This window comes from Bactrocera neohumeralis, chromosome 4 (genome assembly GCF_024586455.1).
Source record: "Bactrocera neohumeralis isolate Rockhampton chromosome 4, APGP_CSIRO_Bneo_wtdbg2-racon-allhic-juicebox.fasta_v2, whole genome shotgun sequence".
NCBI lineage: Eukaryota > Metazoa > Arthropoda > Insecta > Diptera > Tephritidae > Bactrocera > Bactrocera neohumeralis.
In genome coordinates, this window is record NC_065921.1 from 21,100,053 (window position 1) to 21,117,266 (window position 17,214).

The 17,214-nt window shown below is 37.5% G+C and overlaps 3 protein-coding genes across 3 annotated transcripts; 1 reads left to right on the plus strand and 2 right to left on the minus strand.

Annotated features, from left to right (window-relative positions):
- Window positions 1–1,840: 1,840 nt before the first annotated feature.
- On the minus strand, window positions 1,841–5,825 carry LOC126754436 (uncharacterized). Its single transcript, XM_050466388.1, has 5 exons — window positions 5,768–5,825; window positions 5,197–5,517; window positions 2,266–2,872; window positions 2,006–2,202; window positions 1,841–1,941 (listed from the first exon to the last, which is right to left on the minus strand). Exons 1-5 carry the CDS (start codon window positions 5,823–5,825, stop codon window positions 1,841–1,843), a joined length of 1,284 nt encoding a protein of 427 aa, XP_050322345.1.
- Window positions 5,826–10,062: 4,237 nt separating this feature from the next.
- Window positions 10,063–12,954, minus strand: LOC126754439 (uncharacterized). The gene is made up of 4 exons (XM_050466397.1): window positions 12,879–12,954; window positions 10,478–11,093; window positions 10,223–10,419; window positions 10,063–10,160 (listed from the first exon to the last, which is right to left on the minus strand). Exons 1-4 carry the CDS (start codon window positions 12,952–12,954, stop codon window positions 10,063–10,065), a joined length of 987 nt encoding a protein of 328 aa, XP_050322354.1.
- A 495-nt stretch (window positions 12,955–13,449) lies between these two features.
- LOC126756110 (uncharacterized) lies at window positions 13,450–14,667 on the plus strand. The gene is made up of 3 exons (XM_050468949.1): window positions 13,450–14,238; window positions 14,305–14,504; window positions 14,570–14,667. Exons 1-3 carry the CDS (start codon window positions 13,511–13,513, stop codon window positions 14,665–14,667), a joined length of 1,026 nt encoding a protein of 341 aa, XP_050324906.1. The 5' UTR covers window positions 13,450–13,510.
- The last annotated feature ends 2,547 nt before the right edge of the window (window positions 14,668–17,214 follow it).

Sequence of the window (17,214 nt, forward strand, 5' to 3'; positions counted from 1 at the left end):
GTTGTGAAGATATATTATAACGATAATGAGGATTTACTCTTTATTTGGAGCCCACCCTAACGCAGAAACAAAATATGTTCCGTAGTTGCTTTAAAAAAGTTCCGCCCAATCACGCTAAGTGTTTTAATTAACACGTCTGCCGCCATATTTGCCTAGCACAATATTGTTCTTATGGCAATCATTCATTCGTTGGCTTTCTTTCAAAGACAGCGCTTTCTTTGTATAATTAACAGTTTATTGTAATTAGATGCAATAAATAAAATTTAAAAAAATAATTGAATATTTTCAAATCTAACTACAATATTATACATATTCCATAGAATTTTTATACAGCGAATGTGAAATGATACATTTTTCCTGCAATACGAAATTCTTCTAGCATTCTTGATATCTACTCTTAAATATTCTCAAATAATTTTCCTACACTTCAAAAATTAAATTTTCTTCCCACATAAATATTTTTTCTTAATAAAATATCACTCGAATTGCATTTATTGCTATAGTTTCGCTAACCCCACGTAGATTTTATTTTAGGCTTTCATCTGAATTGAAGCATCTTTTTCATCAGTCGACTTGCACAAATTAACAGCGCCCCCTCCGAACTGCTGACATCTCGCAGTTGGCCAACACTTGATGTGGTTAGTTAGTTAATTACTACTAAAAGGATAATCATGTCGCAGCCTAGAAGTGCGTTAATGCGTTTTTCTCATTTATTTAAGAAGTATTTGCACTAACTCTCCCAGCCCTTTACATATTTTTTCCTCGTTATATACTTTTTTGTTTATTGTACTATTTTCTTTTTCTTTCATATTGGAGCTAAGAGCATAACAGTACAGACATTTAAGTATGTGGATTTTGCAATTAAATATTTGTCGAAAATTTACTGTAATTTCTTATTAAAGAGGTGAATATTTCGTCCCGATGTCGGCACAGGAATTTTAAAAAATACACACAAAACACTTCAGATATTTTAAGAGCAAAAATGCAGCAAAACTCCCTCGCCATATAACGGTTACAACCCCTCGAAGATGACCATTTACTAGACATAGGTCCTTGCCAGGACTCAGGAACCTAACCCTTGGCTTGGGTCTCAAAAGCATCCTAGACTTCGGTAGGGTTCCAACTATCGAAGCTGCAGCGACTTGCAGGCATCTGCTCGGGATGATATTTGCAGAGGCAACCTCAGTAGCACCTAGCAGTATATTGGAATTCATCAATATGCTGGGGCTAGGTAGGTCGTTATGATTTAGGAGAGGGCACAATAGACCTAAGGTCGCGTTGTATGTCTCATCTATTTATCTTATCTTATCTTATATGTCTATTAGATATCTTCAACTAGCCAGAGGCGTATAAACACCCTCTTTTCTGGAGTCTGATTGTAAGGTGGTGTCCGCTCCGGTTAGTTCATCTGCTTCTACGTCCTGCAGGTTCGTCGCGATATATGGAAAGATGTTATGGATCCTTTAAGAGATCAAGACAATTCACTATTATCAAGGTCAAAAAAGTAATATATAGCAGCAGAAGACCGAACTCCTTTGACTTGGCTAACTTTATATATGTAAATAACGCGTGTTTTTTTTACGTGTGGTTTTCAATGAGGTCACACTTTTTTCGGTTTTTTGTCAACAGTTACTTGAATTATACTCAGTTTGGTTTGACTTTCCGGTTATTTTCTGAACACATCTCGTATAATAATTTGAGGAAACTTTAAGCTCAATCGCAATGACCTGATTTTCTAATTTTTCTCTTTATTCAATTGCAATTTTTTTTATAAAAATTCTTAATTTAACCAATAAATATGCATATTAATTCTGAAAAATGTCGACTCTTAGCAATGTTATTAACTTATGGCCGATTTCACTCGATATGATATGCTGAACCCGGTTTCCACACTACTCCACTGGTCATCGCTATTGAAGTACATTTGATACGGAGCGGTTGCTAAAAAACGAATCAAAGCAGTTAACAGTAAATTGTGTTTACTAAAGAGCACCATATAACATACCAACTAGTTCCTGACCGGCGCTCAGAGCCTGTCCACAAAAGTAAGTCGGCTGCATGGTTGCATCGTCCTTGAACATCGCATTCCATATCATGAGATAATCATTTTGACGACCATCGGTTAATATCAGCGGGTGGCAATTTTCGTCGTAGAAATTGTCAGTTAGCTCCGCTGATAAAGAGAACCTATTCACTGTGTATCTGAAATATAAAATAACCACTTTATTACCAACATATTTATTACATGTCTTCCGCCACACTCACTCGATCACCGAAGGGCCCGGTAACGGCTGTATGCAGATTGTGTAATGCAGATTTTCCATATAGTATATATCTCCGAAACTTTTAATTGTACCGGTCGTTTGACGGAAATACTGACTACAGCCGGGCGGCGCTAGTAATTCCCAATCGCTATGTTTCGCCGAGAATATCTTACGTAGATCTGGTAAATTTGTTTGACCCATGAATGGCATCACCATATTACTGGCACCGAAACGTTTCTTCGGCTGTGGACACTCCAGTTGTGTAACAATCAAATTCCATGAGGATTGCGCCCATTTCGTGGGAAATGAGAATTCCAATGTAACTTGCGTAGCGCCGGCCGCAACATCGTAGGGCAAATATATGTGTTGACCGCTATTTTCGCCGCAGAGCGTAAAGTCGCCCACTACGAATTTATCACCGCAAGTTGAGGTGCCAAGAGTGGCATCATTGGTCGGTTGATTCAATTCGAACTGTTCAAATTCGATGAGTAACTGACAAACATTGCTGCTGTAGGGCGTAATCACATATTGACACACGGTCGGCAACTGAACGGGATTTTTGATTATTATGCGCTTCGAGCTGGAAACTTGGCCACATTGTAGATTTGCTGGAGATGCAAAGCGGCGTGAAATTAAAAAAAAAAAATATTTTAAATAATCTGGTTTACTACAAGAGACGTTTTTAAGTATTTATGATTTTTTTGTTTAATATGCATTATTTGCAAATTATTTTTAGATGTGTTTCTTTGGTATACCTTTTCCTTAATTTAAATAGTACACACAGACCGCCCCTAGAATTTGTTTGAGTTTTAGCGACTAGCCTTTTTACCATAAAGTCACTGCTCCGCAAGAAAAAAGGATTAGCAAAAGAGAGATATACGCAACAACTCCAAGGCATACGCAATGCCTAGTTGCTAATGGAAGTTGTAACCTCAGCAGGTTTAAATATGTAATTAACCGCCCTAGGGACAAATTCAGACTACTTGTCGCATTCTGCAATGCCCACTGCAAGCTGAAAAAGCACTTATACAACAAGGGCCTAGCTTCTTATGTAAATTGCCGGCCGTCAGGGAGTCTAAAACACCAGATCACCTGCTAATAGACTGCATGTTTCGAAATAAGGATCACATCGCTTCGCTAGCACCCATCAGTATATTGGACTTTATCATTATGTTGGGGCGGGGAGATCTTAGTCATAATCTTCTAACCTAACATGATGATAATTTCCATTTTTTAAACCACAAACGACTTTTTTTGGGAAAGCCGCCGGTTTTTGAAAAATCAGGATTTTAATGGGTCCTTTGATTATATTCATCTATAGTACATAAATTGCTTTTTTTTCTGGATTTGAGATCATTTTCAGCAAAAAAAAATTTAATCAAACAGACACCTTTCTCTGGAGGTTACTGGAGATCGGCTGCGGCAAAAAAATGTAAACAAAAAAATTATTTTTTTCTGATTTTGAAGTAGTTATAATCGCTTAATAAAAATAATTATTCGATAGTTTTAAATATCCTAAGCGGGTCTGACTCTTAAGGACGAGATATCGGTTTTTAAGTGGGGAATAATAACAATAATTTGAATAGAACTTACGTATAAAAATTTCGAAAAAAATTATTTTAAATATATGATTTCACCAATATTCCTCATCAAGTACTTTATATCACTAAATGCCGCTTAAATTTGTTGGCTAAGTTAAAAACAAGCAAACATTTCCAGTTCCAAAACTTTTTTTCTTAACTTCTTCTTAACTCGAATGTCTGCTGGAAAATCCTCAGGGATATAATTGAAACAGTAATAGTTCCGATAGTATTCAGTGGGTTCAAATTTTTTGGATTTTTCTTTGGTCCAAATAAACATTAATAATGTTACTTATACTCTCCTGCGTATTAGGCAGATTGCAATATAAATTGTTTCATAACCCTGCACTTTCTCAAACTATAAATACTTATTTGATCCAAAGGTTTTTTTTACCTAAATACAAGAAGATTTCAAATAAATCTAACTATAAATCTATACAAACTAAGGGTTCTCTTAGAACTTGTTACTGGGTTATTGAGTATTGATAGATCATCATGACTTCTTCTCATGGACCTGGTAACATAACTCCATTTGGTAAAGGACCATGGTCTATGCGTGGCTTATTGGTCTACCAGACTAACCTAATCTTTGAGTATCATTTTGATTGCGTTGGTTAATAATTTCAACGTTTGAAGGCCTTAAGGGTTTACGGGTTTCAAAAAATCAAATTTTTTTTATCGTATTATTAAATTCTTTAACACCTTTTGAATATTGTCCTAAATTTTCAAGTTGATCTGAGTAATAGTTTCGGAGATACAGGCTTGAGAACTTGTGTGCTCGAGGCCAGCTTGACTAAGTGCGTAGTCTTTAAACGTGTTTTTCTCGAAACAGTGTTTTTGTAGTCGGTTGACAAGACTTCTCGAGAACTACTCAACCGATCTTCATGAAATTTGGCACAGGATTTTTTTTCGATACCAACAATTTGAAAAAAATAAGTGTCGCGAAATTATCATTTTTTTGTAAAAATGTCTGCAAAAAATTTAAATTTCATTTTTATCCAAGTTCTAAGTGAAGGTTTTAACTAAAACACGTATTTTTTCACTTTAGATGATCCTGTAAGGTATTATCCTGCCAACGCGGGCGCATCTTTTTTCCGAGGGGTCATCGGAAATGGCGTCGCAATGGCCGAGTTTAAAATATTATTTCCCAAAAATTTTAGAATCCTTTTGTTAATAGTGTATGTTTGTAACAATAAAAAATTCTAATAAAATAGTTCATTTTTTATATGAGAAAAAATTGTTGAAAAAAAGACTGTTTTCAACCGAAGGGAACCCATTTAACCCTTTAAAAACGGTATCTTCGGTATTTATTAGACATATTCACGCTCTCCAGCAATTATTTAGTCACTCACTTTCACAACACACGCCATAGGTGCTGCAATAACCTTTGGGTATGCCACCCTGACGCATACAATTGAAGCGCGACAGACAAGTGCCCGAAGTGCCTTCGTTTGTGGTGCAAGCATTGCTAGCCGCACTGCGACGCGCCTGCCGAAACATGCTCGAATCGTCTATATCCTGCGTCGGTTTATACGAATATGCATAACTTGCATTTACATTGTTGTAAAGCACATTATCCTTCCACAAGGCACAACGTACCGCATGACCACATATTAAAACTAGGGCTATAATTTTCCACAGCGATGGCACCATATTTGTAAAGTTATTGATTTCTCAGTATGTTTAATTCAAATAAAAATATTCCAAATTCACTAACACTTTACACTTTTCTTAAAGTCTTTTCGTTTATTTCTTCCTGCTTTAAACACTTTTGTCACTTTTTAAATAGCTAATTATTGCCAATCACCAATTCACTAACGCTCTCGCCCACACTCGTATAACGCACGCGCACGCACCGCAAACTGTGCCGTTACTTACACGAAGCTTTCATTTTATAGATCTGTCATAGCACACCTGACCGACCTGACATGACGTACAATGCGTTGCCGCCATCTCGGCGATTATTGGGTTGAGTGCTCATTCTTCGTTGCACCAATCGAACGCTCGTTGGCTCGATCTTAGCTTGCCGAGCAGCCGAGTAATGGTATGCGTCTTGTAGACCAGCCAACACAAGTCATAGCGTACACTGATCAAATTTATTCTTTCGCTCACACGCTTTACACAAACACTTATACACTGATAGATACCGTTCTACGCTGGTTTGCAAAAACAACAGCGCTGAACTCGAGTGTACGGCTACCTTAGTTATGTGCAAATATTTACAAGCGTTTTAAGTGCTCGAAAGTGATATGCAAACTCGCAAAATAGCGAAATGGTATTAACCAAAATTTGCCGTTTGTTTTAAATTCACCAAATTTTTATTTGTTGTTGTGTTGGAAGTTTTTTTTTATATTTGCCATTATAACGCTAGTCTTCCCGAGAAGTTGTGTGGTCTCTATTGGAGCAATAAATGTGCACCACAGCGTTTCCAACCAACCAAAGCCGCTTCGTTCTATCTACTGTTATTCGGTGGTCATTTCCGCGTATGTATGTTTTTCACACCCATTGACTTGCATGATTTGAGCTACTAATTTGTTTCGCTTTGTTTTTGGTCACAAATTTTGTTAGTTGGAATTTCTAAATTGGGCAATGTTTGCTCGTTCATATCTTAAACAAATATTGATTTTTCTCTGTGAGTACACATATACAGTTATTGATGTAAGCACTTCAGTTTAACGGTATACTAAGAACCTTTGTGGGATTTGGTGAACGAATTCAGCATCGTTTTTCCTTTGCTTTTAAATATCTCATTTGCAAATGTGTTTACCAATAAATCGATACCAATTCGAAAAAAGTGCATTTGAGAATTCAAATTCATGAATCATGATCCTCTCTGTAATAGAATTTGTTAAAGGTGCGGTCCAATGAATATCGAACAAATATTTGTATATAATTGGTAGTTAAAATCTTTCGCTATATTTTCTTTAAATTGGGTCATTCGTGAGACAATTTAATATGCTTCAAAAGGCTTTGTTAGAGAACTTAGGCCAGAAAGTGTTTATGCCAGTTGATGAGTTGAGAAAAACTATGGATAATGTACGCCTCCCATTGAGCCGTATAGTTCTGATGATTCTAGTCAAATCCTTCCTGGTATTTTTCACCTTTATATATACGATTGAATTTAATTTTGACTAAATAAAATATTGTTTTGCAGTTGTAGATATATCGGGTGATTTTTTTGAGGTTAGGATTTTCATGCATTAGTATTTGACAGATCACGTGGGATTTCAGACATGGTGTCAAAGAGAAAGATGCTCAGTATGCTTTGACATTTCATCATGAATAGACTTACTAACGAGCAACGCTTGCAAATCATTGAATTTTATTACCAAAATCAGTGTTCGGTTCGAAATGTGTTTCGCGCTTTACGTCCGATTTATGGTCTACATAATCGACCAAGTGAGCAAACAATTAATGCGATTGTGACCAAGTTTCGCACTCAGTTTACTTTATTGGACATTAAACCAACCACACGAATGCGTACAGTGCGTACAGAAGAGAATATTGCGTCTGTTTCTGAGAGTGTGGCTGAAGACCGTGAAATGTCGATTCGTCGCCGTTCGCAGCAATTGGGTTTGTGTTATTCGACCACATGGAAGATTTTACGCAAAGATCTTGGTGTAAAACCGTATAAAATACAGCTCGTGCAAGAACTGAAGCCGAACGATCTGCCACAACGTCGAATTTTCAGTGAATGGGCCCTAGAAAAGTTGGCAGAAATTCAAAGATGCTGTTGGACGCAACGTTACGGTGAATGGCGATCGCTATCGTTCGATGCTAACAAACTTTTTGTTGCCAAAAATGGAAGAACTGAACTTGGTTGACATGTGGTTTCAACAAGATGGCGCTACATGCCACACAGCTCGCGATTCTATGGCCATTTTGAGGGAAAACTTCGGAGAACAATTCATCTCAAGAAATGGACCCGTAAGTTGGCCACCAAGATCATGCGATTTAACGCCTTTAGACTATTTTTTGTGGGGCTACGTCAAGTCTAAAGTCTACAGAAATAAGCCAGCAACTATTCCAGCTTTGGAAGACAACATTTCCGAAGAAATTCGGGCTATTCCGGCCGAAATGCTCGAAAAAGTTGCCCAAAATTGGACTTTCCGAATGGACCACCTAAGACGCAGCCGCGGTCAACATTTAAATGAAATTATCTTCAAAAAGTAAATGTCATGAACCAATCTAACGTTTCAAATAAAGAACCGATGAGATTTTGCAAATTTTATGCGTTTTTTTTTTTAAAAAAGTTATCAAGCTCTTAAAAAATCACCCGATATATGTGTGAAGATTCACATACCATAAATTAAGTCCATATTAAATAATTCCATCCTTTTCTCTTGTTACGTTATTTGAAATATAAATACATATATACTATATATAAATATCAGAAAGATATTAGTTCAACTGCTCTTTGCTAATTGCTAGCATAGTCCAAAGTGATTTTGTTTTTTGTGGTTTGGTGAGAAAAGGGCAGTTGAAATTTTTCGGATCGAAATCTCCAAAATTGAGGGACTAGTTCGCAAACAGACGGACTGGGCTAAATAGAGTCAGCTCGTCATCTTTATCTTTGATATAGGGAGATCTAAGTAGAAGTACCTTTTACAAAAGCCTTATTTTGAAAGATCTCTCGTAAGTCGTGTCAAGCTGTCATGTTATTTTTATTTATTATTGCTTGGCATTTCATCATGGAAAGACTTATACCTGAAGAACGTTTACGAATTGTTCAATACAGCTTGTGCAAGAAGAACTAAAGCCACTCGAATTTCCCAAGCGGCATTGCTCTATGGGCTCTTGAAAAGTTCCAAGAACATCCGAAGTTTTCAAGCCAAATTTTGTTCAGCAATGAAGCCCATTTCTGGCTCAATGGGTATTTAAACAAGCAAAATTGCTATTATAATATTTGGAACTAAGAGCAACCTGAAGAGTTTCAGGAGCTGCCATTTCATGCAGAAAAAACAACGGCTTGGTGTGGTTTATTCAGTTTGTATGGCACCTTTATATATATTCTATTGGTCCGATATAATCCGTTCTGACAAATGATCAACCTCTTGGTGAGAAGAGGGCGGTTGAAAATTTCCAGATCAAAATCTAAAAAATTTAAGAACTAGTTCTCGTATATGCGTGCAGACAGACGGATAGGGCTAAATCGACTCAGCTCGTCATGCTTATCATTACCTGTATATACAGCGACTACCAAAATGGGTTTTACTTTTTTGTTATTCAGTTAATTTATGGCCTTTAACATTTGAAAAACTGTCGACCAAACGGCAACTACGACTCCGTTTGTATGTATTCACTCCGTTTATGATGATCCAAAGCAACATTGCGGCTGGAATTGCAGCGTTTCGGAATTTTAGTGCGTTGAATGTTGTCGTTTAGATCCTCGAGCGTTGCTAGTTGATTGGCGTAAACTTTTAATTTAATACACCCCCAGAGAAAATATTGTAAAGGCGTTAAAATACCGTGATCTTGAACACATTTGACTGAGCCACATCGAAGCAACGAGCCACCAAATTTTGCACGCAATATGTCCATGTATAGACATGAAACATGAGAGAGCACACCGTCGATGTCATAAAAATTCGGGAAAAAAGGCAGTCAACATCATGTTATAACCCTCGCTAATGATGATAACGGCATTTTCTGCTTCATTTCGAAAGCATGCATGTATCGAAAATGAAATGAAACCGAAAAAATTGAAACTCGCTGAAGGCCACCCCAGTTGAGGCTTACATGAAGTATATGCAAAATTGGATTGAACGTTGGAATGCTAGCAGTCGGATCATATTTTGAAGCCCATATAGACATTTGTATTAAAATAAGTGAAAGTGAAAATTTCATTTTTTTTTTCGTCCGGTAAAAATTTGGGTTTATGGGATCTGAAGAAGGTTAATGTTAGAAGTATTATTCTTCCTCAAATAACACCGTCTGGATATAGATCGAATTCATCATAAAGCCACATTTGTTTCTATTTCCCGAAAGATCATGCTACTTGAACACTTTTTCTTTCATATCAAAGTGCTTTTTCTTTTATCTAGTAGTGTGATTTTTGAAATTGAAAGATACAGTTTCGTGGCACCTACGAAGTCGACTGCAGTAACGGAAATACAGGCTTTTTGCTGCCGAAATTTTGTACATATATATTTTAAGAACTAATGCTCTCTTTGAAACACACATATTTAAAAATTCATATTGAGCCACAGCTCTTAAATTTAAGCGGCCGCCTTAGTGCGGTATTCAATGCTGAAGCCTGTTTCCTCCGAATGCCATTGCTCATCGCTAGAGAAATGCATTATAAATGGTCTGGAACCTGGAATATTAAAACAAAAAATAAATAAAATGCTGAGTCACACCAAATCAAGGAAATCTCACCGATGACAACTTGACCCGCTGTAAGGCCTTGACCACAAAAGTACGTCGGCTGAACAGCAGCATTGTCGGCGAAGTGCGAATTGGGTATCATAAGATAATCGCTCTGGCGCCCCTCGGTGAATATGAAAGGATGGCAAGCCTCGTTGTAAAATTCGGACGGCAACTCGGAAGACAACGAAAACTTTTTGACGGTGTATCTAAAAAAAATAAAGTGTAATGAAAGCTTCGCGGCAAAATCACAAATTCGCCACTCACTCGATCGCATTTGCCGTCATCGTTTGTTTAATACAAATCGTATACTTCAGATTGGTCATATAGTGCGTGTTGATGCCATCATGATAATTGAAACTCTTTATTATCCCCGATGGTTCAGTATAATATTGATCACAACCAGCTGGCGCCAGCAAATCCATGTCACTGATGAACCTCGAGAAAACATTACGCAAGTCTAGTAGATCTTTGATCATGCCACCAATGAGCGGTGGTAAGCCGTCAGCTACATGACTCGGTGCCGGTGGACACTCGAGTTGCTCGACAATCAAATGCCAATTCGCTTGCGCCGAACGCGAGGGTAAATTGAAGTTTAGAACCGCCGAGTCTCCCTCAAATGGTATATAAATGTGTTGTCCGCTATTATCACCACACAGTGTAAACCGTCCGGCTGTGAAGGAGTCGATGCAAGTTAAAGTATTCGTAACGGAGTTGGTGGTCGGCTGTTGCAACTCGAATTGCTGAAAACGTACGAGTAATTGGCAAACATGAGTGCTCTGACGTCGGATCGTGTATTGGCATGTGGATGAGGAAAATGGTTGTGTAGGGCTGCGTATAACAATCCGCTTAAGACGTGTCGTTTGGCCACATTGGAAATTTGCTGTGAGAGAAAGAGATGAAAATAGTATGCAATATGAAGTGATTTGGTAGTTTTTCAAATTGAAATGTAATCAGCAAGACTAAGTGAGGATATTTTGTATAAAGATGTACACTGGTCACTGATATAAAAAATAAGCTATAAGAACTGAACGAAATCGGTTATTAACAACACTGCATAATGGTATAATGATTTCATTAGTCCAAATTACTCCAATTACTAAGAAAAACAGCATCTCTCTTAACCTTGGGTTCAGGTGTACGTCGAAAAATATCGAATAAATCTATGAAATGATCCAAGGAAGAACCGACGACCTTGAATTTATCAAGGAACTTAACCGAGGGGTAAATGATTCTACCTATTATTATGTATTTGTTAACCTCTGGAACTGGAATCATTGAAAATATTGCAAAAGTCTTTTGGGGAGTCTACTTTAACACGAACACAAGTATTTATGCACAACGTATTCAGTGAACGAATACTTGCCTCATGCGAGTCGTCCATCCACCTCTGTTATTGACGAGTGCTTGAAAATCGTCCTGTTGACAGCTGAGAGATTGCAGCGAATGTGAATCGACTCAACACATTTTGGTTAATGTTGTAGGTATAAAGCGTGTCAATGCTAGACTCGTACCGAAGCACCTGCATCTTTCGCAACAAAACCGTTAAGTATAGGCCACAAAAGATATGCTTGACATCATAGCTGAGCACCGTACATTTATCAAATGCACCATTGTTGGTGATGAGAAGTGGGTTTATGAAAATTACGTCTAAACTGTTCAACAATGTAACGTGGAGCGCTTCAAAAATTAGTCCGAAACCGGAAGAAAATACCTTAATCGGAATACCGCAGTATCCGCCATATGGAAGTCTTTCTAGTCAATAATTTCATATCGTAGAGAAGTCTCTAGAATCATGAAGACAGTAGACGTAGTGGCTGCCGGAACTTGGCTGCATGTATACCGGGTTCCAGCCCGCAAAGAATTCCGCGAAAGTAAATAACTGATAAGATTGCCAAAAGTGTCATCCGTCTAGCTACCAAACCAGTACAGATACGGAGGTCACTAAAAACGAGTTTCAGTGTAATTTTTGGACAAATCAGAGCTAGATGGAATGCTTAGAGATATGCAGGATCGCCCAAATCATGTTGAAGATCATGATCTCGACTGCAGGGTGATCGTTGGCCAAATAACAGGTCACAATATACTGACTTCACCTTCAAGCCGGATGGGCATAAGTAATGACCATACAATCAGAAAGTTCAAGAAAGTAGGCATAAGAGAGACGCTAGATCGCCTCCTATGCTTCTGTACAGCCTTATATAAAACTTTTCTTTGACATCTAGGAACTTCGCAGTTCAAAATTAACTCACTCTTAAAACTTGCAAAAATTATTGATATCTTCTATGACGGATATTAGAGCTCAAATTAAACTGAACCTCCATCTGGCATTACAACTGCTTCGGGTTGGTTCGTATCACTTTGTTACTATCTGGTATTGCCAATGAATATGGTATTTTAATAATTAAGAATTTTATTTCATATATTATAATTTCTTGCGAGTCCTTCACCGTTCTCCAAAGTTGGAATTATCTTTCGACCTATCCGAACTTAACCTAATATTTTGACGTTATGTGCCCAAAGAACATATTCTCTTGACCTTTAACTTCTTTAACGAATCTTTGAAGACTTTAAGGAATATTAGAGGACATCAATAAGGAATGTTAGAAGATAAAAAAAAAGGATTTTCCTCTACAATTTGACTTTCACCTGTACTATGTATACTCACATATTTGCGCCGAGGACCAACCGAAGCACGCAATAAGCGAAACGAGGTACACCAAATGCTTAATGCGAAACAACATTACACCAGAAACGAATCAATTTAACTAAGAAAAAATTATTTCTTATTTGCCATTAAATATTTCATAAGAGCAGTATGAGTTTGCAAGAGACTTAGCAGATGCAGAACAACAACAGATTGCAAAACAGCCTAGATACACGCCCAAAAACATTAGAAAACAAAAAGAATCAATTATAATTAGATAATGAGTTGTTCGATATTTGGGCAATACTGCCGAAAACGTCGCTAGAGGCCAGTTCTCGATCAGTTATGACACATCTTCGACGCTGCTTGTTCACAACAAATAAAAGTAAACAGTTGGATGCGCGATAACAGTTTGAGATAACGGCAATATCAATTACTGATTTTACTGATTGCAGCAGCCATGTCAAGGGCGATAAAAAGGTAGCACCGATGGCGCTGAAAAAATAATTGATTATTAGTCGACTAAGTTTCAGCAAGCGAACTCAAATGGCAGCTGAATAGTTTAAATTTTGAAAGCCAATAAATAATTTTGAAATTTAAGTCAATATTCGTGTAACCGTCCCATTGTAATTTGAGTTATCAAATCGGAAAATATGCGCACCAACGCTCAACTCTTCTTCACGGCAGCGACGCTTATTGTTTCTGGCACACCTGTTGTCTATGCCTTCAGCAACGCCGCCAAGCCCAACTGCGGCGCCAGCACTGCCGCAAAGCACATTCAACTGACGCAGCCGGAGACTCCCCCACAAGAATGCAACTATCGCATTAACGCCTACAACAACAATATTTGTCAGCTACGCATCGATTTCTCGCTGACACTCGCACAGCCCAGCATACCCGACGCGCAGAACGGTTTATGGTACGTGCAATGCATGAAAGACTACTTCGCCGTGAACGGGTTAAAACTTTGCGGAACTGAGGTCGGACAACATATTTATGTGCCTTTCAATCGCACTGCCGGCGTCGAAAGCATCGATTTAAGTATAGTTACTGCGCCGCGTTCGGGCGACGGAAAACTGGCAGCGCCACGCTGGAATATGCACATAAGGCAATTGGAGTATCCATCAAAGTCAGCATTACGTGGTACTATCGATTCTCTTGAGGTGGAGGAGAATGATAAAGAGCACCTTGAAAGCGATATAGGCCCACGAGCTAGCGTCGCTGACAATTACCTACTTGCACCACCTGGTTGCTTGCAATACTTTCCAGAAGCCGTTGGCACTATCACTTCGTTCAATTATAATGGCGGTTCGGGTGTTTATCCGGCGAATCTAAATTATGCTATCTGCTTCCGCCGTCAACAGTCGTCGAAATCGCTCGAGTAAACTTTCATTAACAATGCTACAAATTGACATGCTAATAACGGTAAATCTGTTTATGTTCACAGAATTAAGATGCGCTACTTCAGGTTGGGCGCCGAATACAGCCGCCAGAAATTTCACGAATTGGACAATTATTGCCGACCACAATTGCGTAGCGAGGGCTTAAGTGAAGATTATTTACTGATACCCCAAGCGACTGTTGTGGAAAGCAATATACGCGCAACATATTTCTGTGGCAGCAGCATTCAGGGTGACACAGTAGCAAGTACATTATTTTTATGGCAATAAAGTTGATTTTCGTGCATATAATTTGAAGCGCGCCAATTTCAGGCACCAACCCAGGACCACTAGTGCTGATTTTCAACAGTGATGGCAATTACAAAGCTGGACAGGAAGTTGGATACGCTTTAAGCTACAAAGTTGTGTAATAGCAAAATACTGTAAATAAAAGCTCAAGAAAGCTCTGGAAGCTGCAATATGAAGTTTTAATAAAACTTATTTAGTTAAAAGCTTTGTGGTGATTTGAGTGGTGGCAAAGCTAAAAGCAAGTGGGGTTGAAAAGCTTATGTTGACCTGCGCAGTGCAGTTATATTTTAGTGCTTTTTTAATACAGTACCTTAAAGCTTTTAAGACATACATATGTGAAATTGCAAGAAGTTTTATGTAACATCGAGCTTGTTCGTAAAGTTTTTATTGACCGAATATTGAAAACCGCCTGCGTGCTTTTTTAGCCGGTTTTGTCAAGCTTTTTATGTTTAAGTTGTACTTAAGAGTTTAAACTTTGCCACACAGAATTTATTTCTTTCAAAAAAGTCAAAGTTTTAGATTAGTTAAGATTATTATTTTTTTCTTGCTTCCAACTGAAATCACAAAAGAGTCACTTCATTTATGTTTGTAGAGTATCAAATGTGACGAAAGGAGCTTATATGTTCGACTTTGGAAAATAAATGTTTATTATGTATTGTATGTATATCTATATTATTTCATATGAGAACCGGAATCTATTGCTCGGAGCTGGTTCTCAGGCAACCCTTCAAGCTTCTCGAATGCTGCAGTATCTTCGAGGCGATGGTCTTTGCGGTACGGGCAGCGGCTGAAATAGCTAATCACGCAGGAAGCAACCTGAAGAAGATTTATGTATATATATATAGAAGCAGGGGGTCAGTAGAAGTAGCGGCTGCTATACTGGGTTCCAGGCCACAAAGCAATTCCGAGAAACTAAATATGTAGCTGGTGAGATTGAAAAACTGCCATCCGTCCAGTATTCAAAATACGGAAGTTACTATAAACAATATACAATGAAATTTCTGAAAGGTCTTACAGATCCCCAAAATTACGTGCAAGAGCCCCTAAGAAAACCATGCATGCTTTTTACTCATGCGATCTCGAAAGAACTGAAGAATGGTTGTTGGCCTAATAACTGTTTTTGTTGTTATAACGGCATAATTTTGCCGGGTTGGCAGTTCTTGCCCGGATAAAAAATCCTGGGCCGTTCCGGTACGTAGTCGGGTCTACTTATTAGCAATCTTAGTGTTAAAATTTAATGTTAAATACAATACAATAATATTTTTCTAAAGCCACTTTCGCTTGATACCAATATGGCAATGTTCAATTTATTTTCTCAATACTGTGTGAACTACAATTTTTATATAGCTGAAAACTCTTTTCAAAAATATATCCCGCAAAATTGTTTTTAGTTTTAAGCCTACATACTTACATATATGGTAAGTTATTAAATATATTAAATAAAAATGTAATAAAAATTGAAACGTGTGGCAACCCGTTTTAAAATAATTTTCATTCTAAGCTAAAATAAAAATATATTTTCGGTACCCATATTGCAATTATTCGGTTATATTATATTTTATGAAAACAAAATGAAACATGTGGCAACCTTGCTTCAAAACGTATACGTCTTTCAAACGCGTGTCGGCTTTCCAAACTATTTTAATTTAACCAACCCAAATATAAAACTGTTGCAGTTGGTTTTTCTTCGTTGAAATTGTTAAAAATACATACATACACATAATAATATGAGTTTGAACGGACCCTAACTAATAATAATAATTAAATTTAATTTTAATTTATTTCATTTTATTTTATATTATTTTAATTGAATTTGTAATATTTTTTATTTCCAGAAATGTGGCCAAATCTGTTACCCTTTTGTTTCCCTGGCAACACTTTATCTGTCCAGCTTACCCATCCACCACCCATCGAACATGTTGCGACATGTTATTGCGCGTTGTAGTTGGATACCGGCGAGCCGGACGAACAAAACACAACCAAATTGCCGGCTGCTGACAAACACGAACATATACAAAAGCGACGCCAGCATTTAGCAAACTTACACAGAAAACGACGCTAATCGCACACATGAATATCATGCTGTTGTCCAGGCAACGAAGCTGCGAACTTTGCTGCAACCCAATCGGAAAATTATTGGTTAACAACCAAATGTTGCGCAACATGTTGCTGGCAAGTGTATTTAAAAGGAAGAGGAGGAAATTTACGCAGACAAGCCGTAAATATAAGGTAGGAAATGTAAATACAAATATATTCAAATTATATTAATTTCGATAGATTTAAATATTCGTATATAACCAAATGATTAAAATAATTTTTCGATGTTGGTTAGGCATTAAATATTCATAACTTAATTGACTTATAATTGCAGCGTGAGCTATTATGAGCTTAATTTCCCTTCCTATATTTGTCACGCACACTTTTTACCCATTAAATAATATTTTAATTTAATAAATAATTAATACTAAAGCTCATAATGTTGCCTTGAAATGTTGCTAACAAATACTGCGGGCACATGTTGCGTCTCAGTTGCCTCAGATAAATGTTGCAAAGAAATGTTGCTCGTTGTGGTTGTGTGGGTGTTTAAGTGCATGTAGCTTTGCATGTGCTCCAAAAGTGTTGTTAGTGAAGCCGGTAGCGAACGCCAAACACCACCCATCTAACGAACA

What these genes read in the sequence shown, in the direction of transcription:
- LOC126754436 (XM_050466388.1), bottom strand. Translation starts at nt 5,825, where the DNA reads ATGAGCACTCAACCCAATAATCGCCGAGATGGCGGCAACGCATTGTAC. An exon ending in CGCATTGTACGTCATGTCAG is followed by an intron (nt 5,518 to 5,767) that starts GTCGGTCAGGTG and finishes AAACATACTGAG; the next exon opens with AAATCAATAACTTTACAAAT. An exon ending in CGCCGGTCAGGAACTAGTTG is followed by an intron (nt 1,942 to 2,005) that starts GTATGTTATATG and finishes TTCGTTTTTTAG; the next exon opens with CAACCGCTCCGTATCAAATG.
- LOC126754439 (XM_050466397.1), bottom strand. Translation starts at nt 12,954, where the DNA reads ATGTTGTTTCGCATTAAGCATTTGGTGTACCTCGTTTCGCTTATTGCG. An exon ending in TTGGTCCTCGGCGCAAATAT is followed by an intron (nt 11,094 to 12,878) that starts GTGAGTATACAT and finishes TTTCTCTCACAG; the next exon opens with CAAATTTCCAATGTGGCCAA. An exon ending in AGCGGGTCAAGTTGTCATCG is followed by an intron (nt 10,161 to 10,222) that starts GTGAGATTTCCT and finishes TTAATATTCCAG; the next exon opens with GTTCCAGACCATTTATAATG.
- LOC126756110 (XM_050468949.1), top strand. Translation starts at nt 13,511, where the DNA reads ATGCGCACCAACGCTCAACTCTTCTTCACGGCAGCGACGCTTATTGTT. An exon ending in CAGTCGTCGAAATCGCTCGA is followed by an intron (nt 14,239 to 14,304) that starts GTAAACTTTCAT and finishes TTATGTTCACAG; the next exon opens with AATTAAGATGCGCTACTTCA. An exon ending in TCAGGGTGACACAGTAGCAA is followed by an intron (nt 14,505 to 14,569) that starts GTACATTATTTT and finishes CGCCAATTTCAG; the next exon opens with GCACCAACCCAGGACCACTA.